Source organism: Pantherophis guttatus, chromosome 5, assembly GCF_059756535.1.
Source record: "Pantherophis guttatus breed Tessera chromosome 5, ASM5975653v1, whole genome shotgun sequence".
NCBI lineage: Eukaryota > Metazoa > Chordata > Lepidosauria > Squamata > Colubridae > Pantherophis > Pantherophis guttatus.
The window spans coordinates 13,204,326-13,228,626 of record NC_142067.1 but is presented as its reverse complement, the minus strand read 5'-3'; the positions used below and the strand labels follow the sequence as shown (position 1 = coordinate 13,228,626).

General features: G+C 42.4%; 2 protein-coding genes across 15 annotated transcripts in view; one reads left to right on the top strand and one right to left on the bottom strand.

The window, feature by feature from the left end:
- The window catches only part of CEP295 (centrosomal protein 295), a 54,700-nt gene extending 38,240 nt beyond the window's left edge, over positions 1–16,460 (bottom strand). For 6 of the 13 annotated variants that reach the window (XM_060686205.2, XM_087894599.1, XM_087894600.1 and 3 more), the window contains exons 1-7: positions 16,240–16,460; positions 11,080–11,206; positions 8,391–8,591; positions 8,114–8,238; positions 4,707–4,800; positions 2,646–2,759; positions 411–551 (exon numbers count right to left, since the gene is read on the bottom strand). In XM_060686205.2, the coding sequence (XP_060542188.2) occupies positions 411–551; positions 2,646–2,759; positions 4,707–4,800; positions 8,114–8,238; positions 8,391–8,591; positions 11,080–11,181 (777 nt within the window). In that variant the 5' untranslated portion in view covers positions 11,182–11,206; positions 16,240–16,460. Of the gene's footprint in view, positions 1–410; positions 597–2,645; positions 2,760–4,706; positions 4,801–8,113; positions 8,239–8,386; positions 8,592–11,079; positions 11,207–16,239 lie in introns of all 13 variants that reach the window. The other 7 variants (XM_087894607.1, XM_087894610.1, XM_087894605.1 and 4 more) reach the window with 5 other exon arrangements.
- On the top strand, positions 16,388–23,796 carry CMTR2 (cap methyltransferase 2). 2 transcript variants are annotated; one of them, XM_034408597.3, is made up of 3 exons: positions 16,388–16,665; positions 18,223–18,320; positions 20,506–23,796. In XM_034408597.3, exon 3 carries the CDS (start codon positions 20,524–20,526, stop codon positions 22,813–22,815), a length of 2,292 nt encoding a protein of 763 aa, XP_034264488.2. In that variant the 5' UTR covers positions 16,388–16,665; positions 18,223–18,320; positions 20,506–20,523; the 3' UTR covers positions 22,816–23,796. The 2 variants fall into 2 exon arrangements, with proteins under 2 accessions (XP_034264488.2, XP_034264500.2); XM_034408609.3 differs by having other exon boundaries at positions 16,595–16,683.
- Positions 23,797–24,301: the final 505 nt, after the last annotated feature.

The following is a 24,301-nucleotide window of genomic DNA, read 5'->3' as shown; positions in this document are numbered from 1 at the left end:
TTTCAAAGCCAAAGAGCCAGCGCTGTCCGAAGATGTCTCTGTGGTCATGTGGCTGGCATGACTAAACACCAAAGGTGCACAGAACACTGTTACCTTCTCACCAAATGTGATCCCTATTTTTCTACTTGCATTTTTTGCTTTCGAACTGCTAGGTTGGCAGAAGCTGGGACAAGTAACGGGAGCTCACCTCCTTACGCGGCACTAGAAATTCGAACCACTGAACTGCCGACCTTTCGCATCTTAGCCACTGAGCCACCGCGTCCCATGAAGCTAAAGGTAAAATTTTTCCAAAATACTTTACAATGTTAAGATTTTTTTTTAAATTATTGAAGCTAGGATATCATTTGCAATTATTAATTCTCCTTTTATTACATGTGTTTGAAAAGGCAGAATGTCTACGTTTTACTTACCCTTGCCAGTCGAACCATCTTCAAGGCGTGTTTTCCTCTCAAATATGCCTTTTCCAGCTGCTCTCTCCTTTCTCTTTCTTTGTCATTTTGCAGCTCTTCCTTTTGTTTGGCTTCCTCTTTAGCGAGTAACCGAGCATCTGGCTGACAACCAACCAGCAACTAGTTAGCAACCAAGTTCTGTGGTGCCTCAAAGAAAATCATAATTAAAAATTCTATGGCTAAAACTTATCAAACCAAAACAAACTGGGACCCAACCTCAATACCGAAGAGATGTACTTGTATAACCACCATGAACCTATCAGCTTTAAACCAATAGAGCAGAGGTGTCAAACTCAAGGCCCACGGAGCTGCCTGGAAACAGCAAAGGACTGGCCCCCGCGATGCCTCTGCCAGCAAAAAAGGAGCTCGGGAGGGCCGCGTTTTCGCTGGCAGAATGCTGGAGGAGACTGTCGCAGCCAAAAACGGTGCCCCCAAAATGAGTGACGTCGAGTTGGCTACACTCCCTGGCCACACCTCCCCCCCCCCAAGGTCAAACACAACCCTGATGCAGCCCTCAGTGAAATTGAGTTTGACACCCCTGCAATAGAGTATCAAAACTCTATGGCAGGGGAGGAGGGGAATAACTACCCCCTTCCCCATACCTAGCATGTGAACCAATGATATGGTCCCAAAGAGTAGTTACTATTTGCCCTACAGGAGACATACATTTCCTGGAAATAGCATAGTAATACATTCTCCCAACATGGAAACCGCAAAATGGTTCCCATTCAGTTTTGAGCCATGCACAGTATCTATATTTAGTGTAATCTTAATGTATAAGGTAAAGATAAAGGTTCCCCTCACACATATGTGCTAGTCATTCCTGACTCTAGAGGGTGGTGCTCATCTCCGTTTCAAAGCCGAAGTGCCAGCGCTGTTCAAAGACGTCTTCGTGGTCATGTGGCCAGTATGACTAAACGCCAAAGGCGCACGGAACGCTGTTACCTTCCCACCAAAGTGGTCCCAATTTTTCTACTTGCTTTTACGTGCTTTCGAACTGCTAGGTTGGCAGAAGCTGGGACAAATAACAGGAGCTCACCCCATTTTTCTAGACTTCTTCCATCTTGCTACAACTGAGACAGAAGGAAGTGGGCCACCATTAATACATCAAGAAGCTACCTTGATAACTTCACCTGAGGTTTTTTTTTCTTTTCTCACAATGTGATCCATCACTGTAACTTTAGGGCACAACAGAAGGAGAAAAGGACAGCCACTCCATTAACTCAACTGAGATAAAAGCAATTATAGGAAGGTCTTTACTTTTTTTTAACTATTTCAGCTAGTCATTTCAAGGAGAATTTTTGGTGCATTATCAGAGAACGCTTGCATTTCAACCAGTAAATAGGAGATGATTATAACTTTATGAATTGCCAATTTACAACAATTGCTGTATTTTTCACTCCATAAGACGCACTTTTTTCCCCTCCCAAAAGTGGGTGGAAATGTCTGTGCGTCTTATGGAGCGAATATGGGCGACAGGCAGCAGCGCTGAATGGTGGCAGCAATACCCGCCGCCTGGAACAGCTGATCGACGATACTCTGGAAAGCTGATCCAACTGCTGATCAGCTGCTTGGAGGCGAAGGCTCCAGCATTCCCTGGCAGAGGCAGCAGACACAGAGGAGGCAGGCTGTTTGCTGCAAGGACACTAGCCAGATGAATACCGGAGGGACGCTGGGAGGTAGAGGCAGATTTTTTTTTTTTGGTTTCCTCCTCTTAAACCTAGGTGCTTCTTATAGCAATAGCACTTAGACTTATATACTGCTTCATAGTGCTTTTACAGCCCTCTCTAAGCGGTTTACAGAGTCAGCCTATTGCCCCCAACAATCTGGGTCCTCATTTTACCCACCTCAGAAGAATGGAAGGCTGAGTCAACCTTGAGCTAGTGAGATTTGAACTGCTGAACTGCAACTAGCAGTCAGCTGAAGTAGCCTGCAGTACTGAACTCTAACCACTGCACCACCTCAGCTCTGGTCTTACGGTCAGGAGCGTCTTATGGAGCGAAAAATACAGTAATTTTCATTGTTTATCTCCCCTGCTCCAAACTATAAACCTGAAAACAGAGACACTTTATTGGTATGTTCTATCCTGGCGAATCCTGGTGTCTGAAAAGCAAGGTATAAAATATGTGTTCAATTTACAGAGAAAATACATAATGGTTAGTGTGCAGAATATACCACATGCAACCTGAAAATCACCTGTTCTGTGCTCATTTCTCTGTCCACATGTGGGTCAAAGATATGGTGTCGACTAATCGAAAAATGATCAACATCACTAATTTTCACTGCAGGTACATCCTTCAGGTCAATATTCTGAAAAGTTGAAATATTGTGTTGTTTTTACAAGGGTGAATTTTTCTGAGGTTACGATCGCAAAACAAACATTACATGACTATCTCTTGTACATAAGATGCCAAATCTTGCCAGGGATAAAATATCACAAGCTATCAACAAAAATAAAATACCCCTCCCCCCAAAATAGTGCAAATTGCAAATACATATTCATGATAATAATAAAACAGTTTTAGGAAGATAGCATCCCTAGGAAGAACCCTACATTTTCAGTAGATTCCAGTCTGTAATATGCTGCAAATTGATGCATGACAATAATGTCATACTTTTTATGGACTGAAAACCAAACGTAATTAGATGGCGCAATAAATAATAAATATGCGGTGCTCAAATATAAGCTCAGGGGTCCTTATAGCAGTAGCCATTAAGATCCTCACCACCATTCCCACTTCAGTGAAGGATGACAAATAGCAACTAGGCTAGAGAATTTCCAGCTGCGATTAAATTTACTTATGCATCTTTCATCTTATAGCTCATACTTTTTAATATTAAACAACATCAAAATGTTCTAAACGTTTATCAGAAAAGGAGATTAACTGCAATATATAATATTCTGAAGTAGGAAGAACACTGTGTACCAAAAAAAACAAAAAAAACCCAGAAGCCAGAAGCTCTCGCTTTGATCTAAATTAGTCATGCTTAAACTTCCCTGAAATTAAGGAAGTTGTGATAATTAACTTGTTCGATCAATTTCAATGCATTTAAGAACAACTAATTATCTCTGATTAGGACCGCTGAATACAAAGGAGACTGTGCCAATTCTTTTAATATTATGAGTCTGTACAATTATATGTGTGTGTATGTATGTACCATAAAATATATTTTATAGGTAAAGGTAAAGGTTCCCCTTGCACATATGTGCTAGTCGTTCCCGACTCTAGGGGGTGGTGCTCATCTCCATTTCAAAGCTGAAGAGCCAGCGCTGTCGGAAGATGTCTCTGTGGTCATGTGGCCGGCATGACTAAACGCCAAAGGCGCACAGAATGCTGTCACCTTCCCACCAAAGGTGGTCCCTATTTTTCTACTTGCATTTTTTACGTGCTTTCGAATTGCTAGGTTGGCAGAAGCTGGGTCAAGTAACGGGAGCTCACCCCCTTACGCGGCACTAGGGATTCGAACCACTGAACTGCTGACCTTTCGATCGACAAGGTCAGAATCTTACCCACTGAGCCACCACATCCCTTATATCATAATTATATCGTCCCATATATCCATATATATGAATTTTCTTTCCAGCAGCCAGCCAGGAAGGATTTTTTTGGTAATGTTTAATGTTAAGACTTATTTGATATTTGGGTCATTTTTTTCTCTTTTTTGTACACAAATCTTTTTTTGTTACTGTTGGATGGATGTTTTTTCTGTTTTTGCATTATATAGTTAAAATCATTTCTGTCCATTCAGATTAAATAATACATGCATCAGATATACATTATGGCACTTTCCTAGTATGTATATGTATAAATAAGTATGCTAAAAATGTGGCATAATGTATATTTAATGTTATGTACTAATTGCTGGGAAAGATTGAGGGCAAAAGAAGAAAGGGACAACAGAGAACGAGGTGGCTGGATGGAGTCACTGAAGCAGTAGGCCTGAGCTTAAATGGACTCCAGAGGATGGTAGAGGACAGGAAGGCCTGGAGTTGTCCATGGGGTCACGATGGATCAGACACGACTTCGCAACTAACAACAACAACAACTAATTAATCTGAATGGACAAAAATGATTTTAACAACTTTGGCTTTATCTCCAGCTAGAAGATCACCTAACAAACCCTGACAATCAACCAACTGGTATTAGTCTTATGCTTAGGCCTATTATAAATTCTTACATTAGCCATTATCACAAGATCGCATTTCAAAGTGTTAGAATTCCAGCAGTTTGTAAACTATTTGGAAAGAATACTCACTTCGAAAGGGTGGGGGGGAGGAGGCGGCAGGCTTGCAACTCTGGTCGCTCTTTCTCTTTCCACCTCAAATGCATGCTTTCGCGCATTTGCCCGCCTTGTTTAGACAATAAGAAAAAGTAGCAAGAAACAGAACAGGTTAACCAAACCTCTGCTCTCTTCCAAGACTTTGAAACTACAAACGCCACAAATGTAGAAAAAAAAATTTGGGGGACTGTCTTTGCTTCTGGACTGGGTCATGCTAGAACTGGTTAATCTTGGTTTGCAGCTCCTACTTGAGGTGCAGATAACAAGTGTGGTTTGGAGGCTTTCAGACAATTAGATACTGGGCATCCCTTACAGCAGAGATGTCAAACTCAAGGCCTAGGAGCCAGATCCGACCTGCGGGGTGCTTAGATCTGGCCCGTGGGGCCACCCTAGAAACAACGAAGGACCGGCCCGCGGTGCCTCTGCCAATGAAAACGGAGCTCGCAAGGGCCATGGGCAGCCCTCCCAAGCTCCCTTTTCACTGGCAGAGGCTTGCAGGAGGCCATCACAGCTGAAAACTGAGCTCGGGAGCCTGTTTTCGCTGGCAGAGCGCTCGGGCCACAACAGGCGCCCCTGACAGGAGTGACGTCGAGCTGGCCACACCCACCCCGGCCCCCCAAGGTCAAACACAACCCTGATGCGGCCCTCAATGAAATTGAGTTTGACACTCCTGACTTACAGTCTTACCTGGACCAAGAAGCCCTACTTACGGTCACTCAAAGCTTAGGCACCTTTTATTTTGACTACCGCAATCCAGTCTACGTGGGGCTACCCTTGAAGACCACCTGGAAGTGATCCACTTCAGAACGTAGCAGCTCAAGTTGTGATAATTACCATTAGATAATTACCATTATCATGCATTCAGAGCTGTGCTCATTACTAGTTACTTTTTGGGTATCAGTTCAAAGTGGTTTCTCTTGTGGGTTGTCACCTACTTAAATAGGGACCAGATATCTTTGGAGCCACCAATTCTTAGTGGTTTCTGCCTGTCCAGTAAGACAGTAATTGTTTTTCAGGGTCTTTCCTTGAGGCAGTGCCATGTGAAGTGATCTAGAAACCTTCTCATTCAGAACCTCCTTTTTTGGAACAGTATCTCTACCAGGATTACATAGAACAGGGATCCCCAAACCTTTTTGGCACCAAGGGCCAGTTTTATATAAGTCAATTTTTCCACAGATTGGCCGAGGGGGGTGGGGGGAACAGGAGCACACAACCTAGACAGCGCAAATGTGCAATTTCACTCAATTGGCTGCTCACCTCCAACTGCGCGGCCTGATTCCTAGCAGTCATGGGTCGGTACCGGTCCATAGCCCAGGGGTTGGAGACCCAATGTAGAACATAGAACCACAGGGCTGGAAGGGAACTCAAAGGTCTTCTAATCCAGCAGCCCCTAACCTTTTGGGCACCAGGCACCAGTTCCATGGAGGGCGGGTTTTCCATGGGTGTGGTTTTGAGCGCTGCTTGGATCCCGTATGCGCATGGATGGTGCTTCATTCACCTATGTGGCCCAATTCTGGTACTGGTCCACAGACTGATCCCTGTTCTAGTCCAACCCCCCACTCAAGGCAGACCTTATATACCCGTGTTGGCGAACCTATGGCACGTGTGGGCACGCGAGCATTGCCCTAGCTCAGCTCCAGTGTGCATGCGTACGCCAGCCAGCTGATTTTCGGGCCTTCTGGGCCCACCAGAAATTGGGAAACGGGCCGTTTCTGGCCTCCGGGAGGGGTGGGGAAGACCTCCCCAGGCTCCTAGAAAGCCTCTGGAGCCTGGGGAGGGCAAAAAACAGGCCTACCGGGCCCACTGTGCCATCACGTGCCGAAAGCAGAGGGAGCGCGGGGGGTTCATGCGTGCATGCATGGCGGGCAGGGCACATTGAATTATGGGCGTTGGCACGCGCGCGCTCGAGACCCCGCGCTCCCCCGCTCTTTTGGCACGCGATGGCAAAAAGGTTAGCCATCACTGTTATATATCATCCCAGTCGAATTGTTGTCCAGTCTATTTTTGAAAACTACAACTCTGGGAGGCGAGCAATTCCACTGATCAATTGTTCCATCATAAAAATTTCTCCTTACTTCTAGGTTGGATCTCTCTTTAACAAGCTTCCACCATTTACTTCTTGTCTTGCCTTCTGGTACTTTGGAGACTAAGTCAATCCTCTCTTCTCTGTGACAGGTCCTCAAGTACTGGAAGGCAGTTATCATGTTCCCCCTTAATCCTTCTCTTCGATAGAGTCAACATCCCTCCCTCCCTCAACCGTTACGATTTAGCCTCCAGACCCCTTATCATCTTTGTTGTTTTCTCTGCACACTTGTTAGGGTCTCAGCATTTTTTTTAATATTGTGGTGACTAGAATTGTACTCAGTATTCCAAGGGTGGCCTCATAAAGCAGTACTATCGCTTTCTCGTGATCTTGATGCTATCCCTTGTTGGATAGGGCCTAAAGCTGAAATCTGCCAAGATCCTTCTGAGTCTTGAGTCTATCTTCCGAAGTCTTAGCAATTCCCTCCAGCTTGGTGTCATCTGCAATTGATGAGTTCTATCCCCTTCATCTAAATCATTTATGAGATTTAGAGCCACGGTGGCGCAGTGGTTAGAGTGCAGTACTGCAGGTTAGTTCTGCTGACAGCCAGCAGACTGAAATTTAGCAGTTCGGATCTCACCAGGCTCAAGTTTGACTCTGCCTTCCATCCTTCCGAGGTCGGTAAAATGAGGACCCAGATTGCTGGAGACAATATGTTGATTCTGTAAACTGCTTAGAGAAGGCTGTAAAGCACTGTGAAGCGCTTTATAAGTCTAAGTGCTATTGCTATTGCTATGAAGATATTGAAGAGTACTGGGCTCAAGACTGAATATTGAAGCACAGTATGCTTCTCTCCTATGTTGACATAGTTCCATTAAGGATTACACTCCTCCCTGTTTGCATTCTGAAAAATCGTTATGCCTTGATTATAGTATGTTTCCGGATACACCCTTTTTTTTTTTTTGCTTTAATTTATATGCCGTCCTTCTCCGGAGACTCAGGGTGGCTTACAATGTGTTAAGCAATTGGCATTAAAAGTTACAATTTATTTACTTGTTTATTTCTTTGCTATTTTGTTGTAGGTTTTATGAATCACTCAAAATTTATGTATATTGGAGCTGCATACAAATCCAAGTCAGCCAATCAGTCAGTCAATAATTAAATAAATGAAATTTTTAAAAAAACTGTGGAGGTAGTCCCCAATTCTGGCAATTTTTCCTAATAGCCCAGTTCAGAATTTTCAGCTTGTGCAAGTTTTGCAAGAAGAGGGAAGGGCAAAATTAACACACTCAGTTGGATGCTCACATTAATTCCGAATTCAAACTTAAATACTTCACAAGGAAGAAACTTTTATTATTACCTGGTTTGTTCTCTCAGCGATTTCTCCTTCTGGCTTTTCTGTTTTTTCAGGGCTTCTTTATACCTCTTTTTGGCTGCTTCTTTCCTTTCTTCTGCTTGCTTTGCCAGCGCCTCCAAATCAGGCTCCTTTGAAATGACAAACAAGCAGACAGGGGTACCATGTTAGGCACTGCATTAATTTAAATAAGAAAAATAATTTTAAGAACTGCTTTTTAAAAGTGGCTAGTATGTTTTCTTTCTCTGCAAAAGCATTCAATGACCCGAGATCATTTACCTACATTTTCCTTTGCTTCTTTATGCCCTTCTCCTACAGCTCTTAAACTTGACAGGTAGAGATTTTCCAGAGCTTTAATCTTCTCATCCTGGGTTTTCTGCCATTCTGCCTCCAGTTCTTCAGCCAACTGCTTCAGGTGCTCATCTCTTCGCTGCTTAACATCTTGTCTTATCTGCAAAGCAATATTCCGCTCCTGTTCCCTGACCTGGAGGAAAAAAAACATTGATGGTCAGCAATTCCATAGAACAGGGCTCACCAACCTTTCAGACCTCAGGGACCACTAACTTCATAATTTAAAATCCCACGGACCACTAATATGATCTGCCCAATGACCAGCTGGGTGGGCATGGCTAGGTGGTCATGTGACTGGGTGGGTGTGGCCAACTCAATGTCACTCACACCAGCCTCCACTCACCCATCCCCTCACACCCACTCCTCGCCTGCCCACCTGGGCTCCTTAGGGCCCCAAAAGGAAGCAGTTGTTGGAGCTAAGCAGCCATCATGAGAAAGAGTTGGCAAAACAACTGACTCAGTTAAAATTGGATCTGACGGAGAAGGCGGCTCAGCAGAAGCACCTCACTGAGGACTACGAGCATAGGCTTTCCAAGCAGAGGGAAGACCTGCAGGAGTGCAACTCCAGGTAGCAGCGCCTGGAGGCTCAGTGGGCTGATGGTCAGCCATTCTAGGCCATGATGCAGTCCCACTGGAACAAGGCCCTCTGGCTCTTCGCCACCAGATGCACTTCCCTCCAGCCTTCGCCCAAAGCCCCGCACCAGGAGGCCAAAGCAGACCCCAAATCAGAATTTCTGGCCCCCTCCGACCCGCACAAAAAGACCCCGAAGAGGGAGACTCTCCGCAACAACACAAACGTTCATTGCATGTATCCATTCCAGGGGCCGTAGTTTGAGGACCCCTGATTTAGTGCAATATAAAAAATGCAAATAATCTTTCTGCAGACCACCAACATTTTCTTACAGACCACCAATGGTCCATGGACCACCAGTTGGTGACCACTGCCATAGAAGGTTTTACCATACAACCCAGCTGCTATATCCTGATTTCCAGTTGTTATTTTACTTCAATTGACTGTAAACAGTCTGCGTACATGATGGAACACCTATTTACCATAGTATATCTGGCTGATGCAATCTAAGCAGAGTTGGAGCATGTTGGCCTCATTTGATTAAACACCAACATTAACTAGGACCCATGTTATATCTGTAGCAGCACCTGCATGCACCATGAAGGTGTTTTGAAACATCTTGAAGGTAAGGTCTCTTTTTTCATGCCTGTCTGGTTTTTAAAACTTTTTTAACTCCTCATTCTTGTCCTGAGTGGTACCTCAGTACTCGTTAATTGGTTATGAAAGGCACGACAAGTATTAAAAACGAGTAGAAAAAAACCCTACATGATTTACCACATGACCCTTTGTTTCGGCCGGGAAGGACTTCCTGTCTGGCCCTTTTTCTATGTCAACGATTTTCCCAGCATGGCTGACTTCCTGTCTGCCCTCTGCAGCCATCTCCCGCTTCCTTTCCGACATGGCCAACTTCCTGCCCATTCTCCATGGCTGTCCCCCACTTCCTATTGCAACGTGTCAAGTACCAAACAATGAGTACCAGGACACAATTTTCACATCAAAATGCATCAAGGACCAAATTTGATGAGTTTTGAAGCAGTCGAGTATTGAGGTACTGAGGTATTTCTTTTTCACTGTTTTAATTTTTTTTTTTAATTTATGAACCACAAAGGGGTTGAGTCAGGCAGTATATAAATTAAATAAATAACTGAGTTATGTCATCCCTTTATTTTGGTGAAAAGCAATTCCCTGCTTTCTAATCCTATCTTCATGTCTCAATTGGATTTGCCAATTTAAGCCTGTGCAGGAATCTTAGCAATAAAGAAATCAGTGTCATATACCGTATTTTTCGGAGTATAAGACGCACCTACCTTTTTTGGTGAGGAAAAGAAGAAAAAGAAATCTCCCTCTGCCTCTGAGCAATTTTGCCTCGTTACAGCAAACAGCCTACTTTACTTTCATTTTTGTTTTCAGCATAGCTTGATTAGCACAAGGAAAAAAAAAATCTGCTCCAGCAATGTACCTCTTTGCAGCAAGCAGCAGAGCCCTGCGCAAAACAGTTGAGAGCAAATCAGCTGAGAGTCGGGAGGCCGATCAAATCAACTTGTGCTAATTAGGCTGTGCTGAAGCTGAAAGGAGCTGTTTTTTCTTGCTGTTTGCTTGCAAGGAGGTAATGCTGCGAGGCAGAGGCCAAAGGGTGGGGGCCAGTGGGTGGGCGGGGCTACATTCAGTGTATAAGACGCACCTAAATTTTCACCCCCTTTTAGGGGGGAAAAAGGTGCGTCTTATATTCCAAAAAATACATTATTCCTTTCTCAGAGCTGGAAGTTTGGACTGGCTGATTATGATCTAGTACATTTTATCAACTTAGCTGGCATGGAAACAGTGAACAGAAAATCCCAACCATCTTCCTAAAAGTCGAGCCAGGAAGAGGTTAAAGATCACTGCAAAACATATAGGGTTATTCCCAAATGCCTCTGCAGCTCTTAGGGAAGTTTAGATCTTGCCCCACTCCATAGAATGCCCTGTCACCATATACTCATTTAAAAGCTGAATATAATATCCGTTTTTTAAATTGCTCAAAAACAAATGACTCCGGCCAATGCAAACACACCTGTTGCAGCCTTAATTTTCTTCTTCTTTCATGTTCTTCTTTCAACAGCTGAGCTTCTTCGTTAGGACTAAGTCTAAATCTTCCTGCCACTTTTCTTCTCATTGTTGGTTATAATTACTATTCAAGGCTGCATTTCCAAAGACAAAGGAAACATGCTTAGTATCAATATATATCTCAGTCAAAAAGTAATAGTTAGTAGTATATGCAGTATATGTATAATTATATTATACTGTATATACATGTTATAGTAAAGGGGAAAAGGTTATCTTTAATGGTATATAGCAGGGGTCTGCAACCTTAAACACTCAAAGAGCCATTTGGACCAGTTTCCCACAGAAAAGAAAACACCGGGAGCCACAAAACCCTTCCCGTGCCTGACTATTTCTTGAGCGGCCACAAAACTAGCATGTGTAGTTGAATTAAACGTTCTGTTTTCTTCTGAAATTTTTCTTTTCTTGGATTTATCTATGATTGGCCTACCAAGGGTTGAAAAGCTCAATAAACCACATGCTGGCGGGTGTGATGCATATTTTGAGTGACAGGGAGCCACAGCAGAGGGGTGAAAGAGCCACATGCGGCTCCAGAGACTCAGCTTGCTAACCTCTGGTATACAGAATGATTATGCAAGTTTTTTAAAAAAGCTATTGGCTTTGTAGCTTTTCTCTTAGAATTTATTTCATGGATCGTAGAGGTTGTTTTGTTTCTCATCAGCAACCTTTCAACCACTTCAGTGCTGTATATGAACACCTGTATCCAAGGAAAAATACACTGAAAACATAGCAGTCCATTTTACTTCATTATAAAAGGCAATCTGGGAGAAAGGCAAGAAGGCTTCCGACCTTTCATACAAAATGCTTTTAAAGGTATTCAAAATGCACAAAAATGAAAACATAAGGAATGGGGGTATTGAATTAGATAGTGTTTTTCCATTCTGTTTTCAGCCAGACTTCTCGTGTTTTCAAATTTCTCAGTTCAAGTAAAAGGCACAGAAATGCTGTTCTGAAAAACAGAGTTTTGAGGGTGGCAAATAGACACAATTTAAAAGCATCTCAAGGACATGTGGATTTTAAAAGAATATGTTCCCCACAAATTCAGCACACTGCTACAGATAACTCTTATGGACAAATGGGCCCAGGATAATTTAAAATGTAGTTGAAAAGAAAAAGTGCTTCAACAACAGTTTCAAAGGAAAAGAGCTCCTGAAGAGGGCACTAATGGATATAATTTAAAAAAAAAAACTTTAATCAATAAACTTCTCGAGATCTTGTTTAATTAATCCTTGAGGCATTCCGAGCACTCCAACAAGAGTGCCTAAGCAGCTTCCTAGCCTCATCTGATTGTCTAAAAAAAACCCGCAGATATATTCCTTGATATTACAAATATAGTTGGATGTTTTCAAAAACATTATTTTCTACGATTTTGATTATCTATTATTTTGTAATGCAATACTACCATATAGTTAAGAGATGAGTTAAATTCCCTTTCAGAGAAAACAGCATATTTATCACCTTAGGAAATTATCCTGAAAAATATCCCCACAAATGCAAATGCAGGTAGTCCTCAGGTTACAATGGCAGTTGAAACGGGGATTGTGGTAACTGAGCAATACAGTTGTAAAATGCGATATCATGGGACTGCATCAGAGGTGATATTCAGCAGGTTCTGACCGGTTCTGGAGAACCGGTCACGGAAATTTTGAGTAGTTCGGAGAACTGGTAAATACCACTTCTGACTGGTTCCGCCCCCATCTATTCTCTGCCTCCTGAGTCCCAGCTGATCGGGAGGAAATGGGGATTTTGCAATAACCTTCCCCTGGAGTGGGGAGGGAATGGAGATTTTACAGTATCCTTCCACTGGAGTGGGGTGGGAATGGCGATTTTATAGTATCCTTCCCATTGTCTTGAAAAGGCTAAACAGAGTTGGAATGGATACAATATCACAAGCAAAACCTTGTGAAGACTAGATTTCACAGTCCTAAAACCATAATGCAAGTGGGGAAAAAGAAGCCATTTCTATACTGTTACCCAGAAAATGGTAACCAGGAGCTAAGCTCAATTTCTAAGAGACTTTGCTTCCACTTCATTCTATACAAATTTCTTCCTTTCTCTGCTTCCAATGTGCATTTGGCAGATGCTATTAGTACTATCCAGCAACCCAAATTTAAATTAGAAAAGGTGATTTGGCACATCACACCTGAAAGCAATTATTTTAAAAAGCTACATCTTGATTTAATACTAAAGATGGAATGTGTGAACCAACATGTGTTCCAAATCACCCTTTCCCAGATCAAATAAGGTTTCCTGCAGAATCCATTGATTATTCACCAATTCCAAACAAAAGCATGAAGAGAGTGATCTATATTGGCTGGGACATTATCCGTTCAACAATTCTATAGTTTTTTGCTAGTTCCATGAAATGACCATGTCATGCATTTAGATTCTCTTGTAGAAGATTGCTAGCTTTAAAGATATTACTTTTTAAAGATCCTCTTTACCGTTGATAGAAACAAAAGATGTTATTTCACTCAAACATCTCCAGTATCAAGTGTATCCAGATTACCATTTTGTACTAAAGAAAATTATAAGTGTCTGTTGCCCTTACCATCTTAAAAATGCCTGCATGCACACAACTCAAGCCTCAATTGGATTATTAAATGTTGCATTTGAGATTTATTAGCCTTAGTAACGCCACAAATTTCATTTCTGCAACTGATTTAAAGGGATACCCTTTCAACAACAAAAAAGTACATTATAAAGCCAAACTTGATAATGGGCATTTGTATTGTTTAGTTTTAAGAAACTCCGTATATACTGTTTTATTAGATTTATATTTCACCTTTCTTCCAAGAGGTCAAAGGAGGATACACAACTCCCATTTTTCCCAATAAAAACCCTGTGAGGTAAATTAAACTGAGAAAATGAGCAGCCTATAATCTTCCAGGAAAACTTCCATGGTTGATGATGAAACTACACCTTGGGTCTCCATGACAACACTGCAACATACTTGACTACAAATGGCTATTATTAGTTTTGACTAAAGTTAACAGACTTTCAATAAAATCTCCTTTTTCTTTCACTTCGCTGTAAACCAGGGATGGGGAACTATGGTCCGCTTTACGACTTGTGGACTTCAACTCCCAAAATTCCTGAGCCAGCCATGCTGGGATTCTGGGAGTTGAAGTTCACAAACCATAAAGGGGCCATACAGGTAGTCCTCAACTCACAATAGTTTGTTTAGTGACCGTTCAAAGTTACAACGGCACTGAAAAATGTGACTTATGACTGTTTTTCAGTTATGACCTTTGCAGCATCCCCATAACGTGATCAAAATTCAGATGCTTGGATCATGTGATCCCTTTTTTCGAACTTCTGACAAGCAAAGTCAATGGGGAAGCCAGATTCACTTAACAACTGGGTACTAACTTATCCGCTGCAATGATTTGCTTAACAACTGTGGCAAAGAAGTCATAAAATGAAGCAAAACTGACTTAACAGATGTCTCACTTAACAACAGAAATTTTGGGCTCCATTGTAGTCATAAATCGAGGACTCCCTGTAGCTCCTCACTTTTGCTGTAATCCCATAATCCTTTTACATGCAGTTTTTATACGATTTTACTCCATTTCTTAGCGTCGCACACAAGCCAGTTCATGGTAAACCGGTGCCGATGCCACAATATTGTAAAACCAGCACTGATTATGTAGGAAGTTCAATCCCGACTAAGAGAATGAAATATTTTGAGGAATATTAAAAGAGGCAGAATATTACATTTCCCCAAAGGAGAAATTTTTTTTTAACAAAGGCAGAAAGCAGCCCCAACAGGCTCCAGCAGATGCCTAAAGTCTTTTAAGAGATTGATATTTTGTGCCCATTAAGACCAATCTATTCATAAACAAAACACCTTCAGCTCCAGTTGATGTGATTAAGAATTTACATCCCCCTCCACTCAAATTCTAAGAACAGGACATGAATGGCACAGTTCTGAAGTCACAAGACCAAAATCAGCCAACAAGGAAAAGATAATAAAGAATATTATCTTTATTATCTATATTAATATTAATATAGATAGAATAGAATAACAGAGTCGGAAGGGACCTTGGAGGTCTTCTAGTCCAACCCCCTTAGGCAGGAAACCCTGCACCACTTCAAACAAATGGTTATACCAATCTCTTCTTAAAAACGTGTTGGACCATTCACAACTTCTGGAGGCAAGTTGTTCCACTGATTAATTTCTCCTTAGTTCTAGGTTGCTTCTCTCCTTGATCAGTTTCCACCCATTGCTTCTTGTCCTGCCCTCAGGGGCTTTGGACTCCCTCTTCTTTGTGGCAATCCCTGAGATATTGGAATACTGCTATCATGTCTCCCCTAGTCCTTCTCTTCATCAAACTAGACATACCCAGTTCCTGCAACTGTTCTTCATATGTTTTAGCCTCCAGTTCCCCTAATCATCTTTGTTGCTCTTCTCTGCACTCTTTCATAACATGATCCTTTAGTTTAGGATTAACCCACCACCATTAGAATAACAACAGGCAGCAGGCTGGCTCACATTGCACAACCCCCTGCAGCATCTCAGAACCTATATAAAAATCCATGCCAATTGGTCAGCTGTCCCAAAAACTGCATGTTGTTGTTGGTTCTGCTCATCAATAAACGGGGACTTATTATGATAATATAATTCTTAATTATAATTTTTCATATTATAATTGATCTTTCCAATCAGCCCCTATTTTATTTCCAGTGTCTCCCCCCCCCTTGGAAGCAGACCGGATTTTTCTTCCAACAATTATTGCTTTCATTTACCTCCCCCCCCACTTTTTGCCCAAAAGGAGCTTAAGAGGAAACTCTTACACCAGAGCTCTTAAAACTTGGCAGTTTTAAGACTTGTGGACTTCAACTCCCAGAATTCTCCAGCCTGCTATGCTGGTTGGAGAGTTCTGGGAGTTGAAGTCCACAAGTCTTAAAGCTGCCAGGTTTGAAGACCTCTGTCCTACACCCTCCTCCGATTTTGTCACAACAACCCTGCAGTGTAGTCCACACTCAAGAGAATGTGACCGCCCCAGCTTCCATCGAAGGGAGCATCGCCTCTCAAGCAGGCCTCAGACACGGTCCCTGGTTCCCCAGCTCCACAACCCCGCAAAAGACGACAGACCCACGTACGCACCAAGACCCACACTCTCCCTTCCCCGTCAGGGTCATCTCTCTCTCTCTTCCAACAGCTTCTTGGAAAGCCGCTTCCGGCTGCGTCACATCCGCTCCATCAACTGCCAGCTCATAACGCGCGCCCTCCCGCCTCGCTTAGTCTCTCGTCCAATTAGAAGCGGCGGGGGACGCGGGGAGAAGGGGCGGAAGGGACTCTCGCGGAGATCGTCCTTCTGCGCATGTGCATTCTGTTTAAAAACCTAGAGTTTTGTTTTCACGCCCCAACACCAGGCTGCGGATAACGCACGCGCAGAGACAGCCTCCCCTTGAGGCGCGCCTGCGCTCAAAGCCCTCTGAAGAACTTCGGGAACTGGACAGGGCGGAAGTGCGCCTGCGTAGCAGTTGGACGATGTTTCAATCTAGGAACTGGGTTTTTTTTTAAAAAAAGGTGAAGTTGTAAAATAAGGTGGTTTTTTTTTTTAATTTTATTTTCTCCCCTAGGAGAGGGAGTCTGTTGACGGGGAATGGTGGGAGACGAAGTTGAGGAGTTTTGAAAGTTGGCAGGTTTAGAAAAGCTGAAGAAGGATTCGGTTAACGGGTGGTGGGTTAAGACATGTAGAAAAGGGTGGCTCATATTTGTAGGATGTTTCGTATATATTTTTTAAACTTTAAACATCCTTTAGGAGATGCTCTCTTTTCATCAACAGGCTGCTGAGATGTGATCAGATGCTGTGAGATCCCAAAGCACTAGAGCAGGGTTGTCCAATCTTGACATCTTTAAGACTTGTTGGACTTCAACTCCCAGAATTCCCCAGCCAGCCATGCTGCCTGGGGAATTCTGGGAGTTGAAGTCCACAAGTCTTAAAGTCGCCAAGGTTGACTACCCCTGGATTAGAGCATCAGGAGGCCCTGAAGATATTTGATCTTGTCATTTTCTAGGCCATAGATAAATTCCCCATGCTGATATAGTTCCCATAATCCACAACCAGAATATGCTTAATTTTTCCCCCTTTGTTGGTATGCCTGAGGGTAAAATCTAAAAGACAAAAATCTCTTAGTCAAACAATTGTTAGTTATTTTTCTGCTTCCTGTGCTGTTTTTGTCTGAAATTAGGAAGTGGGTATCATGCTGTTCTCCTGCATCAATGTGGCAGCCACCTTCTTAATCATGATAGGATCATTCTTAATTATAATAATTTTGATATCTGCTGAAATGCCTCTTGCGCCTTCTTTCTTATCTCTTCCATGTTGGCTGATTTTGGTCTTGTGACTTGAGGACTGTGCCATGCATGTTTCTTTTTCTTCACATATTCTGCTCTTTGCAATGACACTGATATATTTTCTGAATTTGCTGTGCCTCTGTCAATTTTTTTTCTTTCAAGTCTGTGAGGATTCTCAGTCATCCAGGTCATGGTTGTTCCAAAAGTGCTTTTTTCAAGAAGCAACTGTACTTTTTTGGTTTTTTTCCTTGAAGATGTTTCGCTTCTCATCTAAGAAGCTTCTTCAGTTCTGACTTGAATGGTGTAGAAAGGAAGGATTTATATCCCTTGCAGTCATCCGTAGTTAGCACTCTCTCTGTAGAGTGCTTTTTATTATAAAATATAGCTTTTTTGATGGCTTTTGTAGTATGATACAATTTGGGTTAGCTGCCTTAAGAACCTTCAGTTGAAAGGAATCAGTAAAAGTCAGTTTCTTTGAATTGAGCTGAACTTCTTGTCACTGTGGACAACTTCATGTTGTGTTTTCGTGGGCAACAAGATAAATTGATCTGCCTTCTGATTTGTATTTAAACTTCCCAATATAGTTTATAGACTTGGTATTTCCTGTTAGTATCTCATCGTATTAAACCAGGTGTCACCCTGCTTATCTTTTTGAGATCAGAGAGGGTAGGTTTGGTGCCGCCAATCAATAAAACAGTGGTAAAAAAAAGTCCACTACAGCAAAGTTAGTGTCATACATTGAAAATACATTATAAAAATAAAAACTGTCTTGATTATTTCTTGCAGAAATTGTGGAATTTTTCTCCATAATAGGTAGAACTTGGACCTACCTACAGCATTTGCAGCCAGGTTCCGAAGAGTAATCAATGCATTCCTTCTAACAGGTAGGTACTTAAAGAAAAAAACTTCTTCTTTTGCAGTAAACCAAAATTCATGTATCTGTGAGTAAATCATTGTACTTTCTGAAAGCTTATTTTTAATTAGATACACATAGCATTTTACAGCCATACTGTCTACTCGATGTCTGCATATAAAGTTCATTGAGTTCAGTGGTATCTATGACCTGGTAAGGTTTGGTTTTATTTTTATTTTGCCTTTCTTATTTTTATTAATAATCTAAGGTGGTGAACATATCTAATACTCCTTCATCCTATTTTTCACACAAAAACAATCCTGTGAGATGAATTGGGCTGAGAGAAAGTAAGTGGCCTAAAGTCACCCAGCCAGTTTTCATGTCTAAAGCAGAATTAGAATTCAGTCTCCTGGTTTATACCTTGATGCCTTCACCACTAGACCAAAATGGCTTTCCAGTTTCTTTCATATTTGCATCCTTATTTTGAAATTATTCTAGAAGTAAATGGAAAGCTATTTTAAATGTGAGGTATAAGCCTTGCTATTTTAAATGTGAGGCATAATGGGAGCTACAGAAGTTTTAAATTAGTGCGCTATAAATGATTTCTGAATGTCATTTCGAGATACATTAGAATACCGTGTTTTCCCAAAAATAAGAACCTGTCTTATATTTTTTTTAATCCTGAAATAAGCTCTTGGCCTTATTGCCATGCACTCAAAAGCCCAATTGGGCTTATTATCAGGGGATGTCTTATTTTGGGGGAAACAGGGTAGTTATAACAGAATATATATAGATATATACCAATTATAGAGCATCACTTTCCTAAATGAATTTCCCATTGATTTCAAATACAATATTATTTTAAATAGCTGAAAGGATGAGATTTGGTACCTTTTTTGTCATGTGTAAAAATGCTGGAAAAGTTTCCTAAACAATGAGTTAAGAGCAGTACTCTGTGTCTTTTAAAACTGACCTTTGTTGGGGTTTTTTTTTTGTCATTTAGCATATTTAATTTAAAACTACCTTTGCTCAAAAATATTTCATATTTCCATGTCATCCCAGCTGGCAATATTTTTGTTTTAAATTCTTTGAAGTTGAAATCTCTTGAAGAAATGGACGTTGGCTGGTTAGTTAGTTTTTATCCCAATGTGGCATTTGCAAAATCCAATAAATTTAATCACTTGGGAATCCCATTATTTCAGTGGACAAATTTAAATGCTTTTAAATCATGAGGTAACTTCAAAATACTTTTAGAGTAATTGTCCACCATGGAGATTGTTTTAATGTTTTACTTATTGTGCTTATTTGTACCCTATGACTATCATTAAGTGTTGTATCTTATAATTTTTGATAAACGTATGTTTTCTTTTATGTACACTGAGAGCATATACACCAAAGACAAATTCCTTGTGTGTCCAATCACACTTGGCCAATAAAAAATTCTATTCTATTCTATTCTATTCTATAAAATGTATTATTTAAAAATCAGGAGACTATGAATTCTAGTCCTACCCTAGGCATGATAGCCAGCTCGCTGATTTTGGGCCAGTCACTCTCTCTTGGTCCAATCTACCTCACAGGGTTTTTGTGGAGAATATAGGAGGAGGAAGAAGTATTATATATGTTCATCGTCTTGAGTTATTTATCAAAATAATAAAGATGGTAATTAAATAATAAATAAAAATTGCAATAACTTTCTGCAATGTTGATATGATTTCCTTTTATCCTCCATTTTTTATTCCATTTTTGGAAAAGAAAAATAGAGATCTCATAAGTTTTCTTTACATTGAGAATAAATGCTAAATTCTCATTAGAGGGTTTCAGTCTTTTCTGGTGCTTAACATACTTTTCATTCAGAGTCAGCCTTCCCATTTAAGTATATACTCTGTGTACTACAACTACATCCCCCAGCATTCTTTGCTGTTCTTGAATCACAGTACTTAAAATATCGGGATTTGTTAACCTCAATACACAGATTGGAAAAAGGTGTTTTGAATAGGAAGAGTACGGCAATAACACCTCCTCTGCCTGATAACTGGCAGGGTTTTTAAGTTGTTTTCACATTTGTTTCATCTTTTCTTGCAAGATGAAATGCTCAGCATAAGGGAAATCTCTTTTTCTTTCTATGCCAAATGAAAAGTTAAGGAAGTGTTTTATTAAGTTCTTAAACCATTACTTCATTTCTTTGCTTTTTAGACTCTCCCTTTTCTTTGTAGATATTCCTGGATCTGAAAATGAACAAACAAAAGGCCATGTCCGATGAGCAGGTTGTAAACTTTGACCAGTTTGGCCCAGATATTCTTGCTGAAGTTGAAAAACTGTTCCAGAAGACCTTTTCGTACAGCAAACCAGCCAACAATGAATGGCAGCTGCCTGATCCCAACCAGGTTTTCACCTCCCCTCACAAAGTGTTCGGTTCTCTTGAGGCGCTCAAGGATTCCTTGAACGAAGTCAAGAATAAACTCAGCGATAAGCAACTGGATGAGTGGCACCAGCACACTTCCTTCACCAACAAAGCCGGGAAAGTTATTGCCCATGTCAAGAAATCGGTCAATGCTGAATTGTGCACTCAGGCGTGGTGCAAATTCCACGAGATCATTTGCAGTTTTCCTCTTCTCCCGAGCGATGCTCTTCAGAACGGCGAACTCAACTCGGTTCATCTGTGCGAGGCCCCCGGCGCTTTTATCGCCAGCCTCAACCACTATCTGAAGTCTCACCGCATCCCTTGCGATTGGAACTGGGTGGCCAACACCTTGAATCCGTATCACGAAGCGAATGACACCCTCATGATGATTATGGATGACCGACTTATTGCCAATACTTTGCCCTGGTGGTATTTTGGTCCGGAGAACACCGGAGATGTCATGAGCCTGAATCACCTCACAGGACTGCAGCATTTCATAAGCAACATGGCCACCGTTCATTTGGTCACCTCCGACGGGAGTTTCGATTGCCAAGGCAACCCAGGCGAGCAAGAGACGCTGGTTTCCCCATTGCACTACTGTGAAACGGTCACTGCTCTCATGACGTTGAGTCCTGGGGGCTCTTTTGTCCTGAAGATGTTCACCTTGTTTGAACATAGTTCGGTGAATTTGCTGTTTCTCCTCAACTGTTCCTTCGAGGAGGTTCACGTTTTTAAACCCGCGACGAGTAAAGCAGGGAATTCTGAGGCCTACGTGGTTTGCCTGCGCTATTTGGGCCAGGAGGCCATTCACTCTGTCTTATCTAAGATGCTGCAGAACTTTGGGTCAGAACTGGTGGCCAAAGCCCTGTTTCCCCAGCACTTGATTCCAGAGTCATTCCTCAAGATCCACGAAGAATGCTGTTTATTCTTTCACAGGCAGCAAACCGAGACCATTTCAGAGAACCTCCGGCTCTTTGACCATATGGACGAGGCGGAGCAGGCCAGGTTAAACGCTTTGCGGGACTGCTGCGTCAAATATTTCCTGCAGAGGTTCCAATTGAAACCCCTGACCCGAAACAACTGGCTGGTGAAGAAGCCTCACGCTGGCTACAGCATGAACTCCAAATGGTTTGGACAGAGGAACAGGTATTTCTGCACCTACAATGAGAGGAAACTTCTGGAATCCCTCTCCTGGGAAGATAAGGTGGTAAAAGGATGCCTTAACCAGTGGATTGATGAACACGTTCTCAGTAATGTTGGGAAGGGCTGTGTTTTAGAAGGAGCACCTGGCAACCTCGACTGTCATTTATGGTATATCTTAGAAGGCCAGCAATTGCCCAGAGTTAAATTTTCTCCCTTCTGTGGCGGTGAGGTATTGAAGAGCCTCAACGAGGCCATTGAAAAATCTTTGGTTGGCCAAACTATTCATGGTGACCTTATCCGGACGACGTACGCAGAATGCCAATTTTGCTGTGTTCTTACCGCCTCATCGGTGCTGTCTGAATTATCAGAACTTATGGAACATCGTGAACCTGCTCCAGATAAAGATAGCGCAAGCCAAAGAAAGTGCTTGGTTTTAGGTTTCCCGCTGTTTTACGATGATGAAAGCCGGTCTGGCTTGGAAATTAAAAACGTGGAGTCAGCCCGTCTCTTGGCTTTTAGCTGTACTTTACTGCACGACGGAGAACCAAAATATCAACTGCATTTCCTAGAATGCCTCTTGGGTGCATTTCCTCAGCTTGAAAAAGGAGATGCGTTGGCTTTGCCTATTCTTTCTTGCTTCACCCGCTTTATGGCTGGCTTAGTCTTCATATTGCAGAGCTGTTTCCAGCGTATTTCCTTCGCTTGCCCCACATCATCTCAGCCTCTGAGAACCAATGCCGTCTTGCTCTGTGTTGGATATCAAGGTCTTCCAGACTCAGTTTTCCAGTACCTGCAACAGCTAAATGAAATTATGAGAACCCTGCTCGACTCAAAGTCCCCACAGCAGGTCTTACGATTTGTACCGATGGAGAACCTGCTGAAGGGATTACTAATGGAGTTCCTATGGGACCTCAATACTGCCATTGCAAAAAGACAGTTGCATCTGGTTGTCCAAATTGAACAGCAGAATATGACATGAGGAGGCTACAGCTTTTCTAGTTTGGCTAGTTAGACATGTATTTTTTACCTCTAGGGAACATGTTTATATCTCATGAAGATATGTCATGAACTGCTGAGGAAAAGGAGAAGTCTAAGCAGGAATGGATAATCCATGGACCCTGAAGCACTGTTATATTATGTCTCTCGGCTGCCCCATCCAGCCTGGTCAATAGTAGGGATATCAGTGAGAATTGATTAGGCAATAACTGGAGCACCGTATAAGTTCCCTACTTTTCATTTCAGTCAGGGCTGTCAAACTCCCGGGCCCACGGGCCGGATGCATCATGCGCTGGCCATGCCCACATCCGGTTTAGCAAAATGGAGGAAAAGTCCCGATACATCATGTGACACCGCTGTGACACCGTTGAGTTTGACACCCATGATTTAAGTAACATTAGGAGCCCTGGTGGCGCCAGTAGTTGGAATGCGGTATTGCAGGTTAACTCTGCCCACAGCCTGGAGTTCGATCCTGACAGGTCTCGAGGTTGACTCAGCCTTCCATCCTTCCAAGGGCTGCAAAATGAGGACCCACCTTGTTGAGGGCCATATGCAAATAATGCTTCTACATTGTAAACCACCCGGAGAATGCTATAAAGCATTACAGGGTGGTATGTAATTCTAAGGGCTATTGCTATTGCTATTGCTAGAAGAATTTCTATCTGTAATCCAGGTTTCTCCATATATGGTGTTTTCCATGTGTGTTGGAATGACAAGTCTCGGAATTCCCAACAAGAGGCTATACTGACTGGGACATCTGGAGCTGCAACCGTGGCATTTATGGAAGAGGGCTAGGAAAAATTGCTTTTGACAGACCTTGCTCAAGGCTGCTTTTATGGAACCTCTAGTTGCAGAGAACGTATTAATTGGGCACATATTCGAGGGAATTAGCTAGGTATGTTAAATAGACCAGAGCTTTGCAGTGGGAGCAAGTACCATAAATTAAAGTTTCACTTTAATTAAACTGAGCCGCTATTTCAGAATAATGGTTTTGTATAAGAAGTAATCAATCAGAATAGAGCTGGAAGGGACCATGGAGGTCTTCGTCCAACCGCCTGCTCAAACTGGAGACCCTAACCTTTTTGCCATCGCATGCCAGGAGGGGGGGCAGCGGGGGGGTTACGCGCACGTGCCCGCACCCATAATTCTATGCGCGCCTTCCCCCCTCTCTCCCCCGCTCCCGGCACGTGATGGCCTGGTAGGTCCATTTTTCTCTCTCACCTGGCTCCAGAGCGCCTCTGTGAGTCTGGGGAGGGCAAAAACAGCCTTCCCCACCCCGTCCGGAGGCCTTCCGGAGGCCAGAAACTGCCCGTTTCCCAACTTCCAGTTGGCAGGAACTGACTTTTTTGCTGTCCCCAGCCTCCAGGGACTCCTAGAGAGGCTCTGGAGCCAGCTGAGAGAGAAAAACTGGCCTTCCCCACCACCACCCAGGCCCTCCGGAGGCAGGAAACAGCCTGTTTCCCTACTTC

Excerpts from the sequence above, each read along its gene's own strand:
- CMTR2 (XM_034408597.3), top strand. The coding sequence starts at position 20,524 with ATGAACAAACAAAAGGCCATGTCCGATGAGCAGGTTGTAAACTTTGAC.